Source organism: Elgaria multicarinata, chromosome 13 (assembly GCF_023053635.1).
Source record: "Elgaria multicarinata webbii isolate HBS135686 ecotype San Diego chromosome 13, rElgMul1.1.pri, whole genome shotgun sequence".
Lineage (NCBI taxonomy): Eukaryota > Metazoa > Chordata > Lepidosauria > Squamata > Anguidae > Elgaria > Elgaria multicarinata.
In genome coordinates, this window is record NC_086183.1 from 13194213 (window position 1) to 13221923 (window position 27711).

General features: G+C 46.0%; 1 protein-coding gene across 1 annotated transcript; it reads right to left on the minus strand.

Annotated features, from left to right (window-relative positions):
* Positions 1 to 2479: 2479 nt before the first annotated feature.
* LOC134408329 (digestive cysteine proteinase 2-like) lies at positions 2480 to 25729 on the minus strand. The gene is made up of 11 exons (XM_063140582.1): positions 25633 to 25729; positions 22443 to 22496; positions 21517 to 21609; positions 18215 to 18387; positions 16758 to 16998; positions 15260 to 15452; positions 14234 to 14427; positions 10934 to 11025; positions 7964 to 8125; positions 5872 to 6061; positions 2480 to 2664 (listed from the first exon to the last, which is right to left on the minus strand). Exons 1-11 carry the CDS (start codon positions 25727 to 25729, stop codon positions 2480 to 2482), a joined length of 1674 nt encoding a protein of 557 aa, XP_062996652.1.
* Positions 25730 to 27711: the final 1982 nt, after the last annotated feature.

Genomic DNA, 27711 nt, shown 5'->3' on the forward strand with positions numbered 1-27711 from the left:
GCCTCCCCAGATGTTTTGGACTACACTTCCCATCATCCCCTGCTACATGGCCATTAGTTACCTGGAGATGACAGGTTGAGGAAGACGGCACTGATTCAGTAGAGGCTGGTGGCCATTGTGGGAGGTGGGGCAGGTCATGACAGGAGGGGCCAAGATAAGCAGAGGAAAGGGTGGTGTCTCTGACCCACCCACCCACCCACAAACATTCCTGGGAGCCCACATTCTCTATTCCTTGAAACTGCACCACCCAGAAGCTGCTCTCTTACTTTGGAGGACATCAGCAGACACTATCATTCCAAAACATCATTATGTTACTACTAGAACACATAATTGGCAGTAATCGTGTGCATAAATTGCATTCCATTATGAAAGGACCTGGAAGGAAGGGATAATTTTTAATGTTTACAGATAAGAGTGGCCCAAACATTCAAAAGCCTGGGCAGGAGCAAACACATAAGTGCCATCTATAGCAGGGATGGGGGGAATACTTTTGTCAGTGCTGTGTAGGCATTTGTCAGGGGCGGCATGTCAGCGGTGGGCAAGGCTGAAGCCAGCTGTGGGAGGGGCCATTGCTCAGTGATGCAGCTAGGTAATTTTAGATCCTGTAGTTAATGGTCTTGCAGGAGTATTACTTAATGGCCAGGTATGTAGGGGAGCCATATGGAAAGGAGGTCAGGGCTCTTGTATCTTTAACAGTTGTATAGAAAAGGGAATTTCAGCAGGTGTCATTTGTATACATGCAGCACCTGGTGAAATTCCCTCTTCATCACCACAGTTAAAGCTGCAGGAGCCCTGCCCTCTTTTTATAGAGTGACCAGATACAAAAGAGGGCAGGGCTCCTGCAGCTTTAACTGTGGTGATGAGGGACTTTCACCAGGCGCTGTATGCATACAAATGACACCTGCTGAAATTCCCTTTTGTATACAACTGATAGAAATACAGGAGCCCTGTCTTCCTTTTCCTATGGTCACCCTATGGGCGTGTTACTTCAGTTGTGACGTGCACGACAAGCAGCCTTCACAATTGTTCCTTCTACATTGCTGAGATGTTAGAGCAAAACCCCCAAAAACTGCTTGCCAGGAAAAAGGAATACTCTGAGCATTTTGAAGTTTCACGTTTTAAATGTAAATCCTAGCATGCTCATGAATGACAGGTTTTGGAGGCCCCTTGGGCAAGACACCCTCAATAGGTTCTCTCCTTCACTAGGTCGACTGCCTCATTGCCATTGTAACAGCTGCGCTTGCTCCTCGCCCCCTTTCTCATCACTGTGACCTCTTGCTTGCTTGACAGGCGGAGAGCCAGGGAGCAAGCAGGCCATGGCATCTCCTGCGCGTCTTTCTCACTGCCACCGTTGTCTGGGCCAGAGTGAGAGGCAGGTGAACAAGCAGGTTACAAGGCTGAAGAGGAACAGCAACACCAGGGGGCCCCTGCTGAGGTGTGGGCTGGTGCTCAACCATGCCTCCCCCTCTGTAGAGCCCTAGCTAGACAGGCAAAAATGCCCTAGCTAGACAGGCAAAAATGCCCATCTAGCAAAAATGCAGAGCAAGAGAAGCACAGAGGTGAAGATTGCCTCTGTGCTCCTCCCACTCTGCATTGGATGCCTGGCAGCCTGAGTTTGGAGGCTGATGGGCATCAGGATAGGATTGTGCCTTAAGCCCAGCAATCTTTGGGAGGATACCTGCAAAGGTGGTTCACTGGGAAATGGCCAGCAATCTACCAGTTGACTGTAGCGTCTACGAGATTAGGGTGTATGTATGGAAAAGTTTAGCATACAGTCTAGCTTTCAGGAAAACTTTGACATAACACCACCAGATGTAAGATGAAACACATGCTGTTTTCCACTTTTCCAAATTCCCATGTCATGTCCATGGAGGAAACTCTGCCGGTCATAAATTTTGACAATTCAAGCTTACAATGTAGGTACGCCCTTTATTCCAAAATGCGGAACGCAACATTTCCATCACAATAACACAGACGGAGAAAGTTGCCTTCTGTCAGGCCAGACTATTGATCCGTATAGTCCAGTATCATGTACTCTGACAGAAGCTCTCCACCTCTCAACCAGGGATCTTCACATCACCTGAGATGCAATCCTTCTAACTAGGGGGTCCCTTGGACTAAACCTGGGACCTTCCAGATCTAAAGCATGTGCTCTATGAGTGAGCCTTGCTCCTTCTGTCCTCACTTTTGGTGCCTTACATATCACACCCCAAAATTGAGCAAGCCACAGGCCTGGATGGTATTAGAACCAAACCACTCCATGCCTGCCAAGAGCCTCCATGTGAGCAGTTCACTCTTGAATAGAGTGGCCAACGTTTCAACCAGCCTTTGTAACTGTGCCGTGAACAGTAGCTTAATATGCGAATGTGAAAAGGCAACAGTGGTTTTTGATCACCTGTTTCCTGCACATGTAAGCTGCTGTGAAATGCACAAGAGCAAGCCAGAGTGCTGTGTGTTTTTTTCTGGTCAGTGGACAGACTCACTTTAGAACGGGGTATATGGCACCACTGGCCACCCCACAGTTATTGTCCTTCATTGAAAGGAGAATGTAGCCGTCGTTTCCCCAGTAGGTAGACCAGGAGTTTTTGATCAGCCAGTATGTCTCGCCTTGCAGGATGCCAAAGCCCACAACCAACATTCCATGGTTCAAGACTGTACTGTTTCCTATAGCAAAAACAAGGTGATGAATAGATGCATTCCTTACAGACTGCTCTGTTCACAATTAGTATGCCCTTTGGTCTCAGTCAAAACACTGTTCTACAGCCCAGGACCATAATGTTAGGGTGACCAACTGTCAGGATTTCCCCGGATTTGTCCTGGTTTTTGCTCTTTCCATGGTGTCAGGGGGGATTTTCTATAATTTTCAATAATGTCCTGGAATGACACACCTTCCTCTTTAAAGCTGCCATTAGCATGGCAGGAGGGAATGACATGCTTTCTTGAGGCACATCATTCCCCCACCCCGAGATCCAATTGAGGTCTTAAAGGGGAAAGTGGGTCATTCGTGGACATTATAGAAAAGGCCCCAATTGGAGTGGATGGTGGTGGTGCAGAATGAAAACTTTTCCCCTCCTCCACTCCAATCGGGTTCTTGAAGGTGGCGGGGGAATAATGTACTTTCTGCAGGACTCAGAAAGCTGCTTCCCCACACACACACTAGGTGTCCTCTTTTTTGGTTTCCCAAATATGGTCACCCTACATAATGTAGGCTCTTAGACGTCCAAATACTGCAGCAGGCCTATAAATCATCACTCACCTGTCCTCCTGTGGTGCATAGATCTGCCTTTAGATAGCTATTGTGAAATAGGTGCCTTTTCATATTTGAGGCTATCAAATATGTCATACAGAAAGGGTTGGATGCAGGATCTGCCTTACGCAAGAAGAGCTTCAGTTGCAGAACGTCCCCTTGCCCAACTTTGGGGGGAAACCCTCTCCCCACACACCACAGCTCATCCTGTTCAGCAGGATCGTCTGACTCTAGCCTAGTTTGCATGATCATGGTGGGGGAAATAAGCCATGGTGACTTATTTCCCCCTACTGCAAGTGCCAAGGGGATTTGCATAATTACCCACACAGCTTGCCCTGTCTTGCGAACCTGGAGATGGTGACTTGTTGCCTTGGTTAACAAACCACCTATGGGTTCTTGGAGACCGGCATGTGCGTGGGGAAAATAAATCGTTGTGGCTTATTTCCCCCGTCATGATCATGTGAACCAAGTCATTGTGTAGCATTTCACTGGCTCAGTTGATCTAGCTTAAATCTGGATCTAATCCAACAGAGGTAAGTGCAGTCAGTAGACCAGCAGTAGCGTTTGTGGCTTTACTTGCAAGGTTGTTGTGAAATGCTGGATATCAATCAATGAATTATGAAATTTCTTTGAAGCTCCCCTTAGAGCAGATTAAACTATTGGTCCACCTGCCTTCTAGTATTGTCTCCTTTAATTGGCTCCTGTTCACCAGTGTCACAGCCTTTTGTGTCATCTGCAACCTGCTCTGACTGAACCAGAGATTGAACCTGGAAACCGCTTCATGCAAAGCAGATGCTTTACCACGGAACAAATTGACAACACTGCAATAAAAGAGAACAGGGGTTCCTGCACCTTTAATATGTACGTAGGAGAAGAAATTTCAGAAGGCGTATTATTAAAGGTGCAGGAGCCCTGTTTTCTTTTGCATTTAGCACCCTACCTTGCAATCTCCAAGATAATGCAGGACCTGCAAGATTGGGGATGGGGCATTTTTGCAATGTCGGCCGCTGCTGCTGCTTTTAATCACTGCAGCATTTCGAGATATGATTTGCAGAATGGATCGCCAACAATATCCTTACCATTGCCAGCCTACCAGGCTAGGGCTCAGAGCTCTGGAAGCTGTTGCCCAATTGTGTACTTGAAAGAACAGTGGGCAGCAGGGGAAATGTCATTGCTGAAGACTTGTTAGACATTCTTTTTTTCTCTCACACACAAGAGACTCCAATAGGCTTCATGAATGCATAAATTAAATCATTTCCAGAGAGTTGTCTACTGCAGTAAACACAACAAAGAGACCTGTGGGACCTTAACGTCTAACACATTTATCCTGCCATAAACTTTTGTAGAATGGATGTCTGTGATGGGGTAGGGCTAAGAATGACAAAGGAGCATGCAATTCACAGAGTCGAGCTATGTAGGTTTTTTCTATGGATGGACGGGCGTGGTAGGAGACGGTATTTTCAAGAGATGCTAGAATGGTATGCTGTTGCCACCTAGTGGTAACGGTGATGCAAAGCACCACTGTAGGGAATGAAATGCAGAGGGTTGTATTGGCCCCGGTCTATACTACAGTGGGAGAGCTCATTAAATAAAAACCTGATTTTTCATTGATTCAAATGTAGGTAAAGAGTGTCACACTGCAGCAGCAACAGCGATTTATTTCCTGAATTATTAATTTTTTTATAGTGAGTTATTAATGCGCACTTGCGCATTATTGCAGTTGTCCCATATACAATGACAAAGAGTAGAAGCCAACGAAGCTATAACTCTTATCTGCAGAGTTCTGCAGACTAATATAACACACAAACCGAGCAGGAGCGGGGTGGGGGGAGAGGACGAGGCTACAGAGGGAAAGGAAGGAGGCTGGCTGCCTGTTTCCCGCTTTGTCCCCATTGCTCCTCGTAAGGAAATTCAAAGAACCAGCCTCCATGAACCGGGAGTGGGGTGGGTGGGGATGAGGCTACAGAGGGAAAGGAATATATATGTAAACAGAGGAATGAATTTGTATTAAGAAGCTTTCTCTGCGGAGCTCTGGAGAGAGACTTCAAACTAAAATCGGCACGAACAAAGGAGGCAGCGGATTGGTGCAAAATCGGGAAATGGGCCAATCACGTTATCCTACCCTCAAAGCTCTGCCCGCATATCAAAATCTGACATAACTCCCCCAAAGACATACAGCCATAACATGGTGCAAACTTGGACCCGATCTAAAAGTTGGGGTAAATCGCGAATGCAAATATGCGTATTACAGTTAAAACCCAGCGCTGAGGCAAATGGACGGCTGCGTCATGCAACCTAAAACATGAATATGCGCATTTAGGTCGGGGTAAAGAAGCCGTATAGCCAAGCCCTTGAACTTCTTCAGCAGCACAGTAACTTCAGCGCAGCAAAGGATTCCATCAGCCTCCACAAACTTCTTTCTCCCCCCACCTCCACTTTAATTTCTCCTAAATAGTTGCAGGCCTCAGATTATAGCAAAACTCTGAAAGAGGCTCAGCACCCCCTGGCTAGTGCCTGTGACATCACTCTTGAGCTAGACTAACTCTATAGGACCAAGCTGACTGAAGCACGTTAACACTATAGCAAGGGGGGGGGGAAGCAAAAATGGATAAGCCATGACTCACCGCATTCAGGGTCATAATAAATACCACTGGCATAGAATGTGAACGACTTTGGGGAGGCGTTAATGCTCACAGCCACTGGTCCATTCTTGAAGACAGCCTGTTTCAACGCAGTGATGTTCCCGTATGGGATGTTGACGTATCTTAACAGATCACCTTGGAACTCTGATTGATTGTAGTGGCAGTATCCATTCTGGGAGAGAAGGAAGTTGTGGAGGACACTTAGAATTTACGCATAGCCACAGATGACCTTCTAAGGCCATAGCTGTTTAGCCAATAATTAAATCAAGGGGCGCATTCTTAGATCCCACTGCAACTTCAAATACTTGAAAGTTGTCACACAGAGGAGGGCCAGGATCTCTTCTCTATCATCCCAGAGTGCAGGAGTCAGAATAATGGGCTCAAGTTACAGGAAGCCAGATTCCATCTGGACATCAGGAAAAACTTCCTGACTCTTAGAGCAGTACGACAATGGAATCAGTTCCCTAGGGAGGTTGTGGGCTCTCCCACACTAGAGGCATTCATGAGGCAGCTGGACAACCATCTGCCAGGGATGCTTTAGGGTAGATTCCTGCACTAAGCGGGGGGTTGGACTTGATGGCCTTATAGGCCCCTTCCAACTCTACTATTCTATGATTCTATGATCTTTGTTTAGGGCTCCTCTTGGGACATATGAGGGGTGAGCAGACCTTAGGTTTGGGGGATCTATTTTATTTGTTTATTTGGTTTTTTACTTTAACCTCAAGGCCTATCAACTGCAAAATCAGGTGCAAAAGAGTGGCTCAGGGCAGACCTACACTGAGTACAATGAAGGAACAGAGTGCTTCTGTGCACATGGCCCAGATCAGGGGGTATCTACACAGGGCCTTTACTCCAGCTCTACTCCACCCCCATCGATTGTGTCATGTGATGCACACCCGTCTCTGGTGTTTCTTGCCCTAAATCCGTTTTCCCCCACAAACTTATTTTATGATGGGTTTTCCCATCACTGTGGATTCACTGTGGTTTGGAAGTCCATGTGATCTCAGCAGGAAGATGGAAGCAGCGCTGATTGGCTGAAGGGAACATTGTGTGGGGCAGGGGCATGGTGAGAGCAGAGGGCTAAACACGGCTACCCAGAAGTAACTTATTGCCTTATTGAAGCACTCTTCAAATACTTAAAAGGTTGTCACACAGAGGAGGGCCAGGATCTCTTCTCGATCCTCTCAGAGTGCAGGACACGGAATAATGGGCTCAAGTTAAAGGAAGCCAGATTCCAGCTGGACATCAGGAAAAACTTCTTGACTGTTAGAGCAGTGCGACAATGGAATCAGTTACCTAGGGAGGTTGTGGGCTCTCCCACACTCGAGGCCTTCAAGAGGCAGCTGGACAAGCATCTGTCAGGGATGCTTTAGGGTGGATTCCTGCATTGAGCAGGGGGTTGGACTCGATGGCCTTGTAGGCCCCTTCCAACTCTGCTATTCTATGATTCTATGGTTGTAATTTGCCAAGTACAGGAGTGAGGAAGGGAGGAAGCCCTGCTGCTTTGAAACTGCACAGTTGCAAATGCGGGCTCAGTCGCTGCCTTTCCGCTCCTCATTGTGGCATTCTTTTGCAGTTGTGCAATTTCAATATAGGGTACTTCAGTCTTTCCTACTTCACCCACGCTTAGGGGTGCAGCTGCCAACATGGGGAAAGAAAGGGGTGAGGGGGGGGGACACGTTTGCATGTCTACTCAGAAATAACTTCTCCATTTCACTTTATGAGGACTTGAGCCTGCAGGGAGGGGATCTGTTTATTCAAAGCTTTGCAACTCTGAAGAAGCACAGCTGAGAGAGGATGGGCACCTGTTGATTCGAAGCTGCATAGGAGCGAAGAGGCATCCTTTCACTGCTACGGAGTTGAGCAGAAGAAACGAAAACGTCCAGAGCCCCTGCCCATGTATCGTGGTGGTTGTCACTTCACAACTGCAATGTTGTGGGTTTGGGGAGTGGGGATCATCAGTGAAAGTGGTGCTGTGTAGATGGGCCCCGAAACTTGTTTTCAGCATCAGAACTGAGCTCAACTTTGACGCGAACAGACTCGCACATTTGCCCATTGTAGATGCCTTGGTTACCTGGCCACTGTAGGGTGCATAGGACTCATCAGTTGGTATTCCGCCATGCTCCTTGGCCCATTTAAAGGCCCGCCATGCTATGCCGCCATCACAACCAATATTCCCAAAGCCCCAGGAACAGTCCATCAGTGCTTGCTGAGAGAGAGGCATCAGCTGTCCAGTCTGGGCAGTTAAAGAGAAGAAGGCACAATGGTTGAACTCAAGCTTTCATTGAAACTCTGGCCAAATGCATGACTGTGTCCCAAATTATACATTACATTAACCACATTCTTTGTCCTTATGTGCAGGATTTTTCTTTCACAGGTAGCCAGTTTTGTGGGGGGGATCTTGATTGGGATCCTGGCATAGGGAAAAAGAGTGCTTTAACCTTTTGGTTCTCCCCCTCCCTCCGGTGATCCTGTCTATGGCCTGGTTTGCACGTAATAACGGGTTGACTATAGGTTATTGTTGAACCGTGGGTTGTCATGACATGCAAACCTGCACTATGGTTTAACTATGGCTTGTCAACCATGAAGAACCCAGAGTTCACAGACCAACAAAAAAAATGGGTTCACTTCCTGGGTTGTTCATGGTTAAACAATAGTGCAGGGTTGGCATGTAACTCTAACCCACAATTCCACAATAACCCATACTCTGAGTTGTCGTTATGTGCAAACCAAACCAATAGGAACTTTCCCCCCTGTGCACATACCAGGCGTGGGGGAAGGGAGGTGTGATATGGATCAATTGGAACTTTCCCCTGTAGTGGAGGGGAAAGGGTTAAAGCCCCACCTTGCCGTTTTACAGTCCTGATCTTGACTGCCACCTTTCCTTGGTGTGCTGTCCATCTTTGAAAGAAAAATCCTGCACTCAAGGGCAATGGGTCATATTAAAAGGGAACATAGTCTACCTGTCTTGAAAGACCTGGAATGGCTGCCAGTTGCTTTCCAGGTTCAACTCAAGGTGTTGGTTTTAACCTTTAGAGCCCTAAAAGGTTTAGGGTCTGGCTATCTAAGGGATCATTCATCTTGCTATGAACCTGCCAGGTTGTTAAAATCTACAGGAGAAGTTGTTTTGAGGTCACCATCACCTACACAGACCCATGTGAAATGCCTTTTTTTTCTGTGTTGCCCCCGAAGTACGGAAATGCTCTCCCTCAAGAACTACAATGGGTCTTGCATCTCTCAATTTTCAGAAAGGGTGGAGACACGCCTTTAAGTTAGCCTTTTAAATTAAGTAGTCTTAAGGCACAAGTCTATGCATGTTTAGATGGGAAGTCCTACAACTCCCAGCTTTCAAAACATGTACACCATATAAAACCAACAATGTAAAATCGCACCATGTGTCCATATCAATAAACAAGATGAGACTCAGAATCAGCACGCAGGCAAACCCTGAAAGGTCTGTATATTGTGCCCATCGTTCCATGGCCCCAGGTCAAGCGACTATCGAAATATAGAGTCCGTAACTATGGAGACACACTTCTCCTCTGCCAAGCACGAAACATTCTTGTGAAAAGTGGAACTAAGATGAATGGGGTAGTTCTTATCCTGAGAAAGAGGGTAAGGTGGCCATGTGTCCTCTTTTAAAAAGGACTGTCCACTATTTTATTGTATTTCTTTTATTGAGAGAGCTTATTGGGCAGTATAGAAATGCAATTGATGATGATGATGATTTATTGCATTTTTATACCACCCAATAGCCGAAGCTCCCTGATTGCATTTTGGTACTATCCCATAGCTGAAGCTCTCTGGGTGGTTCACAACAGTGATGGGACATCTCATCCAATTCCAGTTTAAAGACAAAGAATCAGAAGAACTGTTGCCTGTCAACACGTAGCACCTGGGTAGGGGATCGAACCGGTAGGCTGTACTCAGGTGCCCTGGTTGCTATGATGTATTATATTGCTATTTAAATCATAGGAATTATCTCCAAATGTGCATTTATACATATAAATGAGCATATGCAAATTCCATGCAAATCTGTGCCCTCTTTCATCCTCTTTCTTGTGGGGGGTTGGTGCATTTCCTCTTTTTGTGGCAATGTTTAAGTGGCCACCCATGATAAAATGATAACATGAAATGAAGACGGTTGTACAGAATATATTATATACATCTGGCAAAAATAAATCAAATTGGAAATTGGATGAAGTGCTTAAACTTGTCCTTATACAAATAACATCTATTAAGGGCACAATCCAGAGGCAGTGTGGTGCAGTGGCTAAAGTGTTGGACTGGGAGTTGAGAGACCTGGGTTCTAGTCCCCACTCGCCAATGGGTGACTTTGGGCCAGTCACAGACTCTTAGCCCAACCTACCTCACAGGGTGGTTGTTGTGAGGATAAAATGGAGAGAAGGAGGATTATGTATGCTGCCTTGGGAAAAAGGCAGGATATAAATGCAATAATAATTAAACAATAATAATAATAATAATAATAATAATAATAATAATAATAATAATAATAATAATAAATCCTATCCGGATTCCTGCATTGGCACTCTTTGCCTCTGTTCTCCTTGCACTCTACATTTCAGCAAGACGGGATTTTTGCCCATATAGCTGAGATGTCAGGGAGGGGGAAGGAAGGAGGGCTCAAGAAATTGGAGGAATCTTCATAAGCCAGCCTCCCAGTCCCCTCTCTTCCTTGCTACAGGAATGCCCCCTTTACCTTCCCTCCGAGGTTGCTTTTGCAAGCTCAGAGAGGCAGCCGGCGCAGTTCTCTCCATGTCGGTAGGGAGAGGGAGGGGAGGGTATCTTGGACTTCTGGATCCAAGGTCAGAGCACTGTCTCCGACCTCGGTTCCAAGAATCCAAACTATCCTATGCCCCCCAGCGACTCTGTCTAAGAGCATAGGGTTGCTCTTTAAAACAATGTTAATGCAAAGGCCATTTCAATGGGATGTTACAATGAATTGTGATTAGTTTAAAATTCACATAGCATTGGCAATCACCAGTCTGATCCTTTAGGAAACTGCTCTTTTCCCCCCTTTTACCTTGAGGAAGATGGCTCCTTCCAAAGCCCCGGTAGTAGCAAAGCTCCAACAGGAGCCACACATGGCTTGATCCTTGACTGGCGTCACTGCACCTGCGACGAATGGGGAGCAAATCGGTTGGGATCGTTTCGAGCCAAAGCTCACCGCCAAAGTGAGGCGAACCTCCAAGGAGTGCTTTCAAAACCAATTTACCAAAGCCTTCCAAAAATTTGCCGTTGCAAGATGTGGCGATGGCCTCCAACTTGGATAGCTTTAAAAGGGGGTTAGAGAAATTCATGGAGGAGAATTTTATCACTGGCTACGACTAGTCATGATGGTTATAGATGACCTCTAGTAGCAGAGGTGGGCAGCGTGCCTCTGCATGTCAATTTCTGGGGAACATCAGCAGGAGGAAGCCATTGTGCTCATGTTCTGCCTTGTGGCTTCCCACTGGGGTATGCAAACAACCGTTACCCAGAGGACATCCTCTTCTGCTGCTCCCAGACTCTGGAATGGCCTGCCGGAGGAGACTCGTCAACTTAACTGTCTACTACTGTTAGATCAATGTTCTTTTCACCCAAGGACGAGATCCAAACAGCCCTTAAGCACGACTCCACCATTCAAGAAAGCTATAAAGACTGATCTCTTCCGGCAGGCCTGTGCCTATAATGTTTTGTCTGACATGTAAAGAATTAGACTTGATTTCTGCAATGCGCTCTACATAGGGCTACCTTTGTGCCTAGTCTGGAAACTTCAACTAGTTCAAAATATGGCAGCCAGGCTGATCACTGGTACACCTAGGGGTGACCATATCACACCAGTTTTAAAATCTCTTCACTGGCTGCCAATTAGTTTCCGAGCAAAGTATAAAGTGTTCGTAATTACCTTTAAAGCCCTACATGGTTTGGGTCCAGGCTACCTGCGTGATCACCTTCTCCCATACAATCTGCCCCGCACACTCAGGTTCTCTGGGAAGAATCTACTTCAGTCAACCAAAACTAGATTGACAACTGTTACCCAGAGGACCTTCTCTTCTGCTGATCCCAGACTCTGGAATGGCCTGCTGGAGGAGACTCATCACCTTAACAGTCTACTAGCATTCCAGAAAGCTATGAAGACTTATCTCTTCCGGCAGGCCTATCCAGTGGAATTTTAAGATGTTTTTAGGATGTTTTAAACAATGTATATTATGTTTTAATTCAGTTTTATGTATTTTATCATTTATTGTTGTTCCCCGCCTTGATCAGAATGGAGAGTCGGGTAAGAAATTATTTATTTATTTATTTATTTATTATCCGGTTGGCCACTGTGGCTCATTCCATCATTTGCTCATTGACGGAATAGGATTTTTTTTTACAGGACAGACTTTTGTTCCACCTGCACTAATTTGCATTATGACGAAGGCGACTTATGCAAACGCACGAATGCACATTCGTTAATGCGTCCTGGTCCGAATCTTCCTCCCAAACGAAAAACTGATCTGCTAGTCTGCCGAATTTGTGAGACTCAGAAACAGCTGGTGCGCTGCTGAATCTGCCGACCGGATTTCTAGGAATCCAAACTCATTTGAATGGTTGCAGATTTCTCCAACATCTCTACGGGAGATACAAAGCTTTATCACACCAGCGTTATACTGTGCAATCACTGCAAACTGCGTGCAAAGGACTCCAAAGTTTTCCAGTTTAGAATCTGCTTTTATTGTGAAGGACTCCGAAGTTTTCCATCTTATAATCTGCTTTGACTGTGAAGCACTCCCATCCATCCTGCTTTAATTGTGATATAAAGGGAAAAGAATCGAGGTATTTTGGAGCGAATCATTTGTTGTTTTCCAAGTGGCCACTGGGGGGCGCAGGAGCAGGATTTGATATGTTTAAAGAAAAATTAAACAAATGCTAATATCTGTGTAAGTTTTTAAGATAAAGACATCAAAATTGGCACAGTAATGGATATTAAGGAGAGCTTTAAGCATTCCAAATTTGAGTCAGATTAGATCATCCATTGATTTTTTAATAATTTTTTACATTTCCCCCTTTAAACCCATTTCCTGGTATGCAAAGGATCTTAGGAGCGCTGCCGCCCGGGGTGTGATTTAGCTAGCAACAACAACAACAGCTTTACGCTGTAGGGGATAATTTGAGGGAAACAGCTACGTGGGATGAAGCTAACAAAGGAACATCGCCTCTGAGGCGGAATGATGTGTCAGGCACAACAAACTTTCTGGTGTACTTTTTAAAAAAAGGTAGATTGAATTGAAGTTTGCCTCGTTACGTTTGTTAGTTTTAGAAACTCGTTCCTTCCCCAAGTCAAGGGCCTAGTACCCAGGCCTGGCCTGACATTCTGTACTGCTTCCTTAGCCCATTCGCATGTGTATACAGAGACAGAGGGCATGGCTATGCTAGCCTTTCCCCCCTGAGTCCCCCCTAGATGCGCAGGGCATCCTTGGTGCAAGCAAGGATGACCCCTCCATTTTCTTGGGATAACCCAGACCTTGGTTATTCCTATTTTGCCTGTGGTGCCAGGACGATACTGAGGACCGTGGGCAGTGTGGGTGCCTGTCCCAGCTTCTCCCTTCCTCCCCACGAGTAGAGGGGCTGGGCACGGAGCTGTTTGAGGGGGCTCCGTGCCCTTTGGGGGCGGCAGCAATTTTTCCATCCCAAGAATGGTGGGGAGGTTGGACACAGCTGTTGGTTTGTTTTTACCTTATGTTTTTTGCCATGTGCAGTTCCTATATATATGATGGTCGCAATGGCCCTTTTCCCTTCTGGGATTACATTTCTTTCTGTTGCACATCCTTAGGCTGGGTTAAACGCTGAGTTACAGTAGGCAGTGTGAACAAGGGGTTTGTCCACAAGAACATCACAGAAAACGTGGGTTTGGGGGAGGAGTTTGAAGAAAGTTATAGAAAGTTATAGACATTACACAGGTGGTGTGCTTGTCCAGGTGTAAGGGGCAGCAACAGTGAAAGGGCGGAGTCTTTTGAGGGAACAGGGCCAGATCTATTCCAAGCAGGAGGTAATACTTCGAAAGCAGTTTGAAAACGGTATGTGGAATGTGTCCTGGGCCCCAACAGTTGTCAATACCGTTATAAACCATTATAAAGCAGTTGTGTTGATCCTGCCCAGGAGACCTTTGGATGGTGCAGGGCAGTAGAGATGTATGAGTGAACATCAATGGACAGGGATGTATCAGGATATTGGCATGAAGAGATGAGGAAAGCCAAAGCTGTGAAGGGCTTAGGCGGTAGAGCTTGGGTCATTTCAGTGGGTTTATTTTGCGGTGGACACAGGAAGGTCAGAGCAGACAGCAATACAGGCCACTTACCATAGAGTCTCCAGTCAATGCTCTCAGGTAGGATAATGCCAGAATACAGTTCTAAGGGGAAAATCTCCCCATCATTGGGGGTTTTATCTGGCAGTAACCCTCTCATTGCAGCCATCTCTTCCGGCGTGCGATCTGCCAGGTGGTTCAATGCCAGCTTGAAAGACAGGCTGGCTCGATTCTTGGAATGGACAAACCTAAAAGGAGAGGCCATGCAGAACGGTGAGAAAGTCCTGCTGCGGGTTCGTACGGAGTCCTTCATTTAGGGGCAGGGGAATCTGTCTCAGCCCAGGCCAAATTCAGTTTCATAGGGGGCAGGGCCAAAAGGGGAGGAGCCAAAAACACACCTCCAAAAAAGCTTATTGTAGCTAAGCTCTTACTGGCAATAATTTAGCCTTAAGAGAGGCATTTCAACGTCTTGGAATTGGGAGGGTGGGAAAGCGTCAAATGATCGGGGGAACTCTAGAGTGCTGGATTTGGGCCCTGGATCTGGGTTCCCCACCCCTGTTTTAGAGTATTTTCTCTTGTTTGCCCCTTATTTATAGGGCTGTTTCTTGACTGTGTACTGTATCTGACAGCCTAACTGTGTTCTCTGCCTGCTGCCTTACCCTTACCCCCATGTATCTACCTGCCTGCTTATGCTCTGACCTTTGCCTGCTGTCTTGACCACTCCTGCCTTAGCCTGAACCCCATCAGACTGAAACTTGTGTGCTTGACCTCTCTGTTGTATATGTCCCTGTATTTGCTTTGCAAAGAGCCAGGACTCAGTCTAGAGCAGGGCACTTGGGGTGCAATCCTATGCATGTTGAGATAGAAAAAGTCCTACAACTCCCAGCATTGCCCAGAATGCTGAGAGCTGTAGGACTTCTCTCTGTCTCTGTCTCTGTCTCTGTCTCTCTCTCTCTCTTGTCTAAACATGCATAGGGTGGCATTTAGCTTCAGAGTTCACGACCGCATATCAGTACCAACGCAGTCTATTTTGAAGGGTCAATGGGAGGCGCCCCCTTCCCCCCTTGCCCCATCCCATACCTCATGTTGTGGATGAAGGTGTGGGCCCTGTGCTCCAGCTCCTTCTCTGTGCCGTAGTCCTTCCTGTGCTTCCGCCTGTAGTGACGGAAGAGCTGGTAGCCCCTGTCTGCTTTCCTCGAGACAAAATCATGCATGGGGTTGGCCAGGATGTGGTGCTCACCTTCTTGCCCCGGAGGCCACTGGCAATCCATACCTGGGAGAGACGCATCGCTAAATACGTTTGGACTGGATATAGCGCACTGTTTTGCTTTCTACCTCTGAGCCGTTCTACACCCAGTGATGTAATGGTGGCAGGGCTTGTGACACTTTTTTTATTAGTAGGGGTATCAGCTGTCACCATTACCCCACTCCCAGAATCTGCCACCATGACCCCACCCTCTGTGTTCTCTGAGTCTACTTTCTCATTGCCACTGTCACTGGTTGCTATTGCTCCTCATCATCTATCTCGGCATTGCTACCACTTGCTTGCTTCATAGAATCGTAGAATCATAGAATAATGGAGTTGGAAGGGGTCTATAAAGGCCATCAAGTCCAACCCCCTGCTCAATGCTTGACAGGCAGAGAGGCAGTGAGCACCTAGGCAGCCACATCTCCTGCTCTTCCTCCTAACCACCACCATTATCTGGGCCAGAACAGGTGAACAGACAGGTTGAAAGGGTGAAAAGGAGGAGCAACTCCATGAGACACTTGTCCATGGGCCCCTGCTGCACTGTGGGCCCTTTGCAGGTGCCCAAACATGGCTACCTTTGATGGCGATCCTGACTGAAGCCTGAAATTCCCCAGCCCAGCAGGAGGGGGACCATTCCTGGTAAATAGGGAGACTTGGAGCACACATCCCTGTGCTCTAACTGCACTGGAATGCTCCCTGTTCTGGTTTCCCTCTATTCGGCCCTGGTTAGGTCTCATCTTGAGTATTGCATCCAGTTCTGGGCACCACACTTCAAGAAGGATGCAGACAAGCTGGAGAGGGTTCAGAGGTGGGCAATGAGGGTGATCAGGGGTCCAGAAACAAAGCCTTATGAAGAGAGACTGAAAGAACTGGGCATGTTTAGCGTGGAGAAGAGAAGATTGAGGGGAGACATGATAGCACTCTTCAAATACTTGAAAGGTTGTCACACAGAGGAGGGCCAGGATCTCTTATCGATCCTCCCAGAGTGTAGGACACGGAATAATGGGCTCAAGTTACAGGAAGCCAGATTCCGGCTGGACATCAGGAAAAAATTCCTGACTGTTAGGGCAGTATGACAATGGAACCAACCACTAGGTAGGTTGTGGGCTCTCCCACACTAGAGGCATTCAAGAGGCATTCAAGCTGGACAGCCATCTGTCAGGGATGCTTTAAGGTGGATTCCTGCATTGAGCAGGGGGTTGGACTCGATGACCTTGTGGGCCCCTTCCAACTCTACTATTCTATGACCTTATTTGTTTTGGGGGGAGATTTGGGAGTGCTTTAAAAATAATAAAAAAGCATAGTGTGGCCATAAAAAAGAACTCATACCCTTCGGCAGCTTCAGGAAACTGGGCGAGAAGTGGCGGGAGAAATTATGATAGTCGATGTTGTACTTGTCGTAATGAGATCCCACGAGGTTGTTGAAACCTCTCATCTGATAGTGCACAGGGGCTGGAGGGTCTCCGGAAGCAGTGACCCACAGGGTGTAGACATTCTTCTTTGCACCCCAAAAGGATACGTTCTGCCACACGCTGCAGTGAAGACCTTTGTAGTCCTCCTTCCGTATCAGCTGGAGAGTTCGGGAGGGGAAAGCAGGGGAAGCAGGCTTGCATTGAGAGTGAGCGAAGACGGGGCGCTGGGTGCGTGAGCTGCCTTTGCCATTGTGGGGCAAGAACAAAAGCCCTTGCTCAAATAGCCCAAAAGAACGTCATGAGCCTTGTTTTGTACAACTCCCATCATCCCTGACCATCAGCCATGTTGGTTGGGGACGATGGGGGTTGTAGTCCAAAAGATCTGGAAGGCAACAGATCTCCTATCCCCGCGATAAAGCTGACATATAAACATATGTCACCTTTAAATGATCTCCAACGGCTGATAGGTTGCTACTGGGCTCAGTTCAAGGCGCTGGTTTTAGCTTTTAAAACCCTACAAGTTAAAAATAATACTGTAAAGCCCCAAACATCCTGGGATCAAGGTATCTGAAGAGGACCGGCTCCCACATATTTTTGATTGGAGTCCCTTGTCCTGCCTTCCAAGTTGAGACAAATGTCTTTTCTGCGATGGCATGCTATTTTTCTGGAACTTCCTGCTCCTGTTTGTGGGAAGGGTTACTATTTAGTTTTTTCTACTTTAGTTCAAGCTTTCCTTAAGGCCATGCTGGCTGGGGATAATGGGAGCTGGAGTACAACACATTTGGAGGGCATCAGGTTGGGGATGGCTGTTTTAGTTTTTATACCAAATGGCGCGCAAGGGGGGGGGGGAAATGTCTTTCAAAGCCATTTCCGCCCAGACCGGCTCCCTTCCAGTATAGAAGTCAAGCTGGGTGATAAGGCATAGAAGCAGTGGGCACGGTGAGGGAAGTTGGCAGAGGAGGCGGTAGGATTTTCTCCCCTCTTCTGCCTGCCCTGTGTTTAGTATAAAAAGTAGATTTGCCCACCCACTTTATATCCAAACAGGTGAGCATGTGTTGAATACATTCACATGTCTGGTTTGGCCCTCAGTTATATTCCAGTAAGGAATTTGCTCACCAATCCATATTCTGCCACTGCTCTCTAAGGGCATCCCTTGGCTCTTACTAAGAAAGAAGTTATTACATGGAAGGGATGTCAGGCAGGTTCCACATATTGAAGAGTGGCTTGATCAATCTTCTTCATACTACCATGAAATGGGTTTGGTACGTGTAACACAGAGATACGATCTAGCCCAAAAGACATCTGTACCCTAAAGTCTCCTATCTGTGTCCTATTTTCCTGCCCTCGTTTGGAACACACATGTGAAGGACTCACCTTAAATCCATCCATCTTAGGGAAGACACTTTGAGGTACGACGGGGTATTCTGCGGTGCCATTGATTCGGAAGCACTTCCGGACATTTGTCTGTGTTTCTGTGGTCTCCGGGGTGACCTTGTAGCTGGCGCCCCAGGGACCCTCAGTCTCCATCTGATAGGTGACCACCCGTCCTGGATCACAGAATGCAAAAAGGGACTGTCTGAGAAGGAGGTAAAAAAAAAAGAACCCTCCATTGTCTTTTCAGTAGAGGTTACATTGGGAAGGTTATGCACAGGTCCCAAGATACATAAGAACCACTGGCTGTCCTCGGCCTCATCTACACCAACTATTTATTCCAGGATAATATCAAGGTCAGCCCTATCAGGCCACATGACATTCATTCATTCATTATTGCATTTATATCACACCTTTTTTTTCCTCCAAGAAACCCAAGAAACCCAAGGCGGCGTACATAATCCTCCTCCTTTCCTCATAAGCCTCACAACAACAGCCCTATGAAGTAGGTTGGGCTGAGAGTCTGTGACTTGCCCAAAGTCACCCAGTGGATTTCCATGGCTGAGTGGGGACTAGAACTCAGATCTCCCAACTCCCAGTCCAACACTCTAGCCACTACACTACACTGATCTCAGGTTGACCCCTCAGTTATTCAGGAATATCCCTAACTGCTTTTGCCATGTTTTTTCTAGCTCTCTCACTACAGTCCCGAAGTCTGCAGCTGGTGTGCCCTCCCCTTCCCAGAACTGTTGCTGTTCAGTACGAGAGCCCAGCTAGGTGAAAAGCCAACCCTCTGTGAAGCATATGTCCAATGGTTTTGGACGTGTGCGGGAGTGGACGTCCATCATTTCCAGCACATTTTTTGATTGGTTATCGGAGTCTTTTGGTGCCGACCGTGTGTTGTTGCTTTTAATAAACATATCGATGCGGAGTGCATTTTCGGCACAGTACCTTCCCCCCCTCCATGTTGCTGTGTATTTGCGCAGGTACACATCTCAGAGGAGTTCTTAAAAAAAATAAATCCGTGTCCTGTACTCATCTGTCTAGTCCCTCCTCCTTCTCCCGATACACCTTCGGAACTGCACACGTTCTCCAGCAATGGCTTTCCTTTGCTTGTGGGAAACTTTGCTCACGTGGGCCCTGTGATCAACGATCCCAGAAGTAGGAAAACTCGCAATTATCCCTTCTCACTCTCAAAAGGGCAGTAGGTGTAGATGAGCCCCTGCTGTGAAGTCACGGAATGTTCACAAATAGAGTAACCACAAAACCAGTGAAAATGCCAGCAATAGAAGGTTGACAGAAGGTGTAAATGATGTGGGACTTCTGCTTGTCTGTGAGAAGTTCACTCGGCATAGAAGAAAGGAAGACCTGTGTGGTGGTGGTGGTGGTGGCAGGAAGGGACAAGCCTGGTGCCAGACTATTTTGCGCCCTAGGCAAGGCGAGCTACTTGCACACACACACCCCAAAAATTGCCAACTTCGATTCAGCTGTTCAAGAAGAGTTTCTGAACTATTATATTTTCCTTTTATTGTGTTTTTTCTTAGAACAGCTAATTTGTATAAAACTGTGACCCTTAAAGGTCAGTACTGTGCCCCTCTGAGGTCTGCGCCCTAGGTGGCTGCCTAGTTGGCCTAATGGTAGCGCCGGCCCTGGGAAGGGAGAACGGAAATGAAGATGCTAGGTAGATGGGGCGACTGGAAATGGAGTGGGAAAGGGCCCCATGAGGTCGTAGGAGAACTAGGAGGCCATGAGAGATAGTTGAAGGAAAAGGGACAGGAAGCCTGAGCCTGAGGGAGGGATGGGGAAAGGAAGCAGGGAATTGAGGGAAGCCAGGGGTCAAAGGAACTGTAGTAAAGGTGCCATTTATGGTTTGCTCACAAAAAAGGAAAAGTGGCAACCAAACTGAGGACAAATATGTTAATGTATACATATAGACTGAAATTTTAATATTATTATTATTAATAATAATAATTTAAATGGAAATACAGTACCTAGATGGCCAGGTGACCTTTTGTGCCTGTCTGCTCTTCAGGTAGGTTATTACCTGTCTGCTCGTCAGGTACTTATTACCTTAGGTAATGATTCTTTACCTTTAAACCAGAATTGGACAGGGCAGCCCTTCAGAGGATTGTCCTCTGGCAGCCCTTTAAATAGAGGCCTGTCCACCCCAACTCACATTATTGAAATAACAGTCCTTTTTCTTTTAATCGCTCATCCGTAAGTCCAAGCAAAAAAGCTTCTGGTTTCATTTGTATATTTATCTTTTAAAAATGTTTGCATTAATGAATGAATTTTAACCCAGTAAGTTTTTGCTTTTTTACAAGACCACCACATGTGGTAAAAGGTTCCTTCTTGTTCTTCGTATTTCCAACAGTCTCCCATACAACCCCTGTAGATTTTTGCTAACTTTGAAGGAGACATATACCATCTGTACATCATCTTATAAAAGTTTTCCTTAAGTCTAGTACTTAATGTATATTTTATACCTTTTGTCCACATGTGTTTTCATACTTCCATTAGGATCATATACCCAAAGTTATTTTCCCATTTTACCAAACAATTCTTGGTTTGTTCCTTTTCTGTCCCAAGGTTTAACGATAATTTATATACCTTGGAGATAACATGTTCATCCTTCGTACATAATGCTTCTTCAAACAATGACTTCGTTTCCTCAAATCCCCCTTCTTTTATATCACTCTTAAACTTCTCCATAATCTGTAAATAGCAAAACCCTCTTTTAGCAGCATTTCTCTTGGTTTTGGTTTATTACCTTAGGTAATGATTCTTTACCTTTAAACCAGAATTGGACAGGGCAGCCCATCAGAGGATTGTCCTCTGGCAGCCCTTTAAATGGAGGACTGTCCACCCCAACTCACAAAAGACCTTGGGAAAAGAGGGTCTGTGTATCATAGCTAGGCAGGAAATGGATAGGTAATGGGGCATTAAAGGCTATGGACCAATGGAGCTTAATATTTGGTTATAGTGCTGTAGATTTAGGGCACAACCCTATGAATTTTTAGACAGAAAAACCTACGAGTCCCAGCATTCCCCAACTAGCCGTGCTAAACATGCAAAGGACTGTGCCCTTACATTGCCAGTATAGTGTGCTTTGAAACGGGTTTAGCTGCCATGGCTTCTTTTGAGAAATACCATGGCTTGTAGCTTTGTGAAGGTTACATTTCCCAGGATTCCTTGTGGAGAAGGCAAATTACTTTAGGCCTCGTTTGAATTTGTAACATGAGCACAACCCCAACGTCAGTTCTGTTGAGCAGAGCCAAGCCACGTTGGAGTCGACAAGGCCTTACCGTGATAGTACTGGATGCGGCTTTTCCTTGCAGTCGAGTTGTACCAAGCTTCAAAAGGCTCTTCAATCTCAGCAAAGGGGATCTTGATGATCCCTGCAGGGTGAAAGAGCCATTTTAAAGCCATTTCTATTTGTTTTTAAGGCTATCAGTTTGGTGCTTCAGGAAGTGGTGGGCACACACCCGCACACTGTCCAATCACACTTCTATTTCAGAAAAATAAGTTAATTAAGAGAAATACCACTAGAAAATCAAACATTAATACAAATTTATTTGTTTATTTAACCTATTTCCTTTTACCTTTAGCCAAAAAAGGCTCTCAAAACAGCTTCTAAACGATTAATTAAACAAGATGAACCCTGTATCTAGGTTTACAATCTAAAAAGGCATGACACATAAGGAAAAAAGGATGGATAAGGAAGAGGAAAAAGTGAAGCTGTAGGGTGTTTTGCTCATGATTGTTCACTCACAGAAGTTCACTGGTCCTTTTCATGACGTCATCAACCTCCAGTGTCTCTCTGATAATTTTTTAGGTTTATTCTGCCATTTAAAAAATCTCCAAAAATGCAATAACAAATCAAAGAGGTGGTGCAATTCAAGAATCATGCCTTACTTTAGAAATCTTGCAGTGCCATCTACTGGCTGTATAAATGAAATATATGGAATGTGCTCATAAAGAAACCAGGGGAAACAAGAGGGCAGAGGAAGCACATATAGTATGTCTATTGAAAACCCACAAAGACTCCAGAAGATGAAGCCCTGGTAAGGTTGCAGAATTTTTCCTTAATGTAGAGAAGCCCATAGCCCAAAATACCTGGAGGGCACCAGGTAGGATAAGGCTGGCCTATAGCATGGGGTAGGGTGTGCTTGTCCATGGCTGATCCTTCTGAGATCCCTACTCAGTTCTAAGCACAACATGCCAGTGTTACCTGAGACATGATAGACATCTCCAAATTCAGGCAGCTTCCATAAAACTTCTGATTCTGGAAAGGAAATACAAGACTTTACATTAAAAAAAATAGACGAGAGAGGGGAAGGGGAACTAACTGAAGACAGGAAAGGACAGGAATTACGTCCCAAGACACTGTGCATCCTTTTAAGCCCTTTAAAGAATTCAAAGAATAATGTATTGGAACTAGACTAACATGGCAATCTGTACATTTGTACTCAGAAATAAGCCTTGTTTTTTGTTTTGTTTTTCTCAATGGAGCTTACTCCCAGGTAACTGAGTACAGGATTGAACTTCTTTCCCACTGATATTGATGGAACATATGTTGAGTCGTGATTAACTTCAACTTGTCCCATTGTTTTCAATGAGGCATGAGTACAAGTAACTTACTCTGGACCCAGCCCAATATCTCTATTTGTGAAGCATGTTTATTCTCTGGCTAGGGATGCATTGGATGACTGCCTGGTGCATAGTGGTGCTTGAACACCCTAAGCAGGTGGGTTCTTTTCTTTTGGCAAAAAGAACACCCTGGAGGGAGACGACAGCAGTTTCTAAGACTTTCTCATATCTCAGTACCAATTATAGATGGCTGCAAGGAACAAAAGGGGGAAAGGTATAGAATTATTGATTACACATATATACCATGCTTCTTCCATCCTGGAACTCAAGGTAGCAAGCAGAGAGTCTGTTATCCAGGCACTGATCTGACTGAAACCTACTTAGGTAAGCTTCGATACCATTACTGCATCATTTGTGGGCTCTCCCACACTGGAGGTATTCAAGAGGCAGTTGGACAACCATCTGTCAGGGATGCTTTAAGGTGGATTCATGCATTGAGCAGGGGGATAGATTCGATGGCCTTATGGGCCCCTTCCAACTCTATGATTCTATGATCAGCATATGCCCTGGGACCACAAAATATAGGTGCAAACCCAAGTAAGAGTCTTGTGTAGGGCTGCCATACGTCCTAGAAAACCGAGAATGTCCCGATTTCCAGGAGATTCTGAAATGTCCCGACCAGTTGGGCAAGAATCCCAGATTCCTGGTCCAGCTGGTCAGAGAAATTCTGACCTCCAAAATGGTGCCTTGAGCCTGCTCAGTGGAGCGGCAGCAGCAGAGAAAAAGACGCATCAATCTGGCACCTTTTCCAGAGCATCAGCACTCCTCCACAGGCTCATCTGAGTCACTCACCGTGACTCACCTTATTGCACCTGCGGATGCTTAGACGAGGAACACCAGCGAGGAGGGGCGCACGTGCTCTCCTCAGGCTACCTGAGTCCCATGCAATGCAAAGGAGTTTGGTGAGCTTGGCTGGTTGTGGTCAGACCTTTAGGGTAAGCGCAGGGCGGAGCTGCTGGGTTATTTGTGGGGGAAGAAAGAGAGTTTTGTGGGGGACAGGAGGGAGCGAGCGAGTGGGGGACGAGGGGGTGAAGGAGAGGAAAGGAGAGAGGGGAGAAAGGAAAGAAAAGTCACTCCCAAAAAAATCGCCCTTCAAAAATCAATCTCTTTGGATTTGGGTTACAAGTCTCAAATCTGTTACTTGGAAGTAAGTTGCAGTGAATTTAAGATGTCTGGTTTTACAGTTGTTGATGTTTTAATTGAAAAATTGGGCTTTCCCTAGACCTTTATATATTGCTCAGATTTTTTTTAAAAAAATGCTACCCCCACCCCCCCAAAAAAATTGTCTCAGTTTTGTGGAGTCAGAATATGGCAACCATAGTCTTGTGCTGCTTTAAAGACTAACAAATTGATCATGGCATAATCTTGCAGTGAAGAATCTACTTCATCAGAACATGAGAAAAGCCCTGCTGGATCAGACCATGAGATCTAGACCAGCATTCTGTTCACACAGTGGCCAACCAGCTGCCCATGGTAAACCCCCAAGCAGAACATGAGTGCAACAGCATCCTTCTTCCATGACGTGTTATCATCATCTTAAATGGATGCAAAATAGCACAATCACCACCCAGAACAGCAGTAATTGGTGATAACACAGCTATCCTACCATTGCTAAATGTGGTGAGACAGATCCATTGTCTCTAATCGTGCCCAAATTTTTAGACTCAAACATAGATATGAAAACCTAGATAAACATGATTAGATCTGGTGGGGGGGGGGAATTAAAGCTCTTTGACTAAGAGACATAACCAACAGCTAATGTAGCCACACACTGTGCCTTCTCTTCCTAAAATCCCCCTTTTAAAATAGAGGATCAGTTAGTGTAGGCTAAGGAGGTATATAGATGGTTTATGGGGGGAATAGGGTAGGCTGAATCTGTTTATTTTGATGTCCAGACAATTTCAGCTATGGGGTGGTATAGAAATAATAATAATAATAATAATAATAATAATAATAATAATAATAATAATATGGTACTTTCATTACAGGAGGAGAGTATTTCTAACCTTTTGCATCTAGAACAGGAAATGAAATTGGCAAGTTTAGATTTACCTGCAGAACAGTGCCACGTGGAAAGGAACACCAACATCCATCTGAGAGACTCCATCTTTGCAGCATCCATGCCCTGCCTCATCAGCACATTCTAGAGGAACTCCAAGCGTCACAGTATAATAAGCTTCCCAAGAGAGATTTGTTTAGCCAATGAAAATGCCCAGATTTCAGGGGCTGTACTATATCCTTAAGATGGAAAGAGAGAAAGGAGCGAGGGGCGGCTATTCCATTTTCAGTTGACCTTTTGGTGGGTTAAAGTTTGTTCCTCATGCACAGTTGGCCAGCTTGTGTTCATCTTTAGGCATTCAAAGTATGCATGGTTTGAAAGTAGGGTAAAGTGCTGAGCCAAAGCCCTTTGGTTTATATAGCAGCAGTGAAAGCAGAAAGTGGTGTTGCAGAGTTCTCCTCTGTGTTCTTGATCCTTTCCTTGCAAGTATGTTTCAGGAGGGCGGCACTAGTGGAGCATTGGTGCAGCTTAAGCTTTCGATAGGGACAGCACACTTTCAGTCCATTACACCATGCTGGAGACCTGCCATAAGCAGGGGCTGATTTCAGCAGTACACCATTTGAAGGCAATGTACAAAAATAAGGTAAAAGACTAGGGCTGTGCAGTGCCTCGGGCTGAGGCCCTGAATACGAGCTGAGGTGGGCTGATCTGAATTGGCTCTGAAGCTTCGAGGCACCTCGGCGCTTCAGAGCGGCCCTCGGTGGTCCCTTACTTGCTGCCTCCACTGCCGTCTGCTGCCCCTGCCATCCACCACCACCACTTGCTGCCTCTGTCCTTTCATCTGGCAGTTTCCACTGCCGCCAACGCATATGACCGGAAGTAGGCCGCACAATTTTAAGATATCGCGGGGGCTCTGCTGATTAGTACCTTTAGTACCACAAACTACGGTGGCTCTAGAGGTACTTATCAGCAGAACCTCCATTATATCTTAAAATCATGCGGCCTACTTCCGGTCATATGTGTCAGCGGCAGCAGAAGCCACCAGATGCAAAGATGGATATGGCAGACAGTAGCAGCAGGTAAAGTGGGGGAAAGGGAGCCTTTTCTGGGTGGCGGCTGCACAGCCGGCACTAAGAAAAGTCTGAGTAGCCTCGGAGGGTCCAAATCTTGCCTTGGCTTCGGTGCCAAGGCGGGTCGGGCAACCACTGAGGCATCCCCAAGCTGAATTGGGACTGCTTCGGGGACTCCAAACCGGCCTCCGAGGCGGATCAGGGGGTGGGTGCACAGCCCTATAAAATGCCCCCAATAAAAGAAAAACACATAAAAAAAACTCTAAGAGAATAAAATAAAATGTCTGCCTTGTGTCGAAAAGATTACAGTGTTGGTGTTAGATGGGCCTCTCCGGGGAGGGGATTCTACAAACATGGTGCCACCACTGAGAAGGCTCTCCCTCTGGTTGCCACCTGACTTACTCAGAGGGCAAAGACAATTAGAGGGGAATCTCTGAAAATGACCTCAATGCACAGGTCAGTTGGTATGGGAACAGGTTTTCCTTCAGTTACTTGGGTCCTACTAAACTGTATAGAGTTTTAAAGGTAAACACCAGAACTCTGCACTGTGCTCAGAAATCATGTCATGATCCAATGCCCCCTTCTCAGGAGGAGAAGCCTCTGATATAAACCTCTCAGGCCCAGAAGAGGATGTGGCCATGGAAGCACCCATTGATGTCCCTTTCTCATCAGGAGCTTCAGCCCCAAAAGAGCCCCTAGGACTAGCTCCCCAAATTCCAGAGAAGGTTGCATTGCTATCCTCAGATTCCAAGGGTTACTGAAGCCGCCACCACACTTCAGTTGCCTTCATGCCATGGCAGCCAAAGGCTTCAAAAGCAAGTATGACCCCTTTAAGGGAGAAGGCTTCCTGTAGAGTGTGGCTAGCAGCTTACAGGAAGACCAAGTCCTATTTGTCTGCCAGTTGTTGAAGCAACATGCAAAATGAGCTTGTCTGGTTTCCAACCCAGGCCCACTTGGAGCTCTCCATGGTGCTAGCTACTCCTTGCTTTCTTTAATTGGTATCTGATCTTGGCTTTCCTTGATCTTGCTTCTGGACTTTCCCCCATGCTCACCAAACTGACTTTCGCTGTGATTGACCTTGGATCTGAACCCTTGTTTCCTGATTGCATCTTTGAGAACCTGATGTAGCAGTACCCCCAATCGGGCTAACCCCTAGATTCAACAAGACCCACAGCCTGCAATAGTATGAATGGACAGGAAGCCAGTGAAGTTCTTTGAAAACTGGTCAGATATTTTCCCACTGACCAATGCCAAGCAACAGCCTAAAAGCTGTATTTTGAATTAACTGAAATGTCCAAGCCATCTTGAAAGGCAGCTCCACACACAGTACATTACAGTAGTCAAACCTAGATGTTGGGCTTCATCCCACATACCCATTTTCCTTGAATTGTCCCCATAGCATAAAGCTGTTGTTGTTGTTAGCTAAATCATACCCCGGGCGGTGGTGCTCCTAAGTGCATACCAGGAAAAGTGTTTAAGGGTGAGAAATGTAAAAAAATCATTAAAAAATCAACAGATAACCCAAACCAATTCAAATTTGGTGTGCTTAAAGCCCTCCTTAATATCTATTACTGTGCCAATTTTGATGCCTTTATCTTTAAAACTTATGAAGATGTAAGCATTTGTTTAATTTGAACTTTAAATATATTAATTCATCCTCATGTGCCCCAGTGGCCGCTCGGAGAACAACAAAAGATTCGCTGCTAAAGGGGTAGTAAAATAAGTAGGGGTGTGCATGGACCCCCCAATCCGCTTCGTGGCCCGATCCGGAAAATCCAGAT

Bases quoted from the DNA above. Each gene is read 5' to 3' on its own strand.
- LOC134408329 (XM_063140582.1), bottom strand. From the start codon at position 25,729: ATGCGTTGGCGGCAGTGGAAACTGCCAGATGAAAGGACAGAGGCAGCA. The intron at 14,428-15,259 runs GTATGGGATGGG...CTCTCCTTTTAG, and splicing joins ACCTTCATCCACAACATGAG to GTTTGTCCATTCCAAGAATC. The intron at 11,026-14,233 runs GTAAGTGGCCTG...CATTCGTCGCAG, and splicing joins CATTGACTGGAGACTCTATG to GTGCAGTGACGCCAGTCAAG.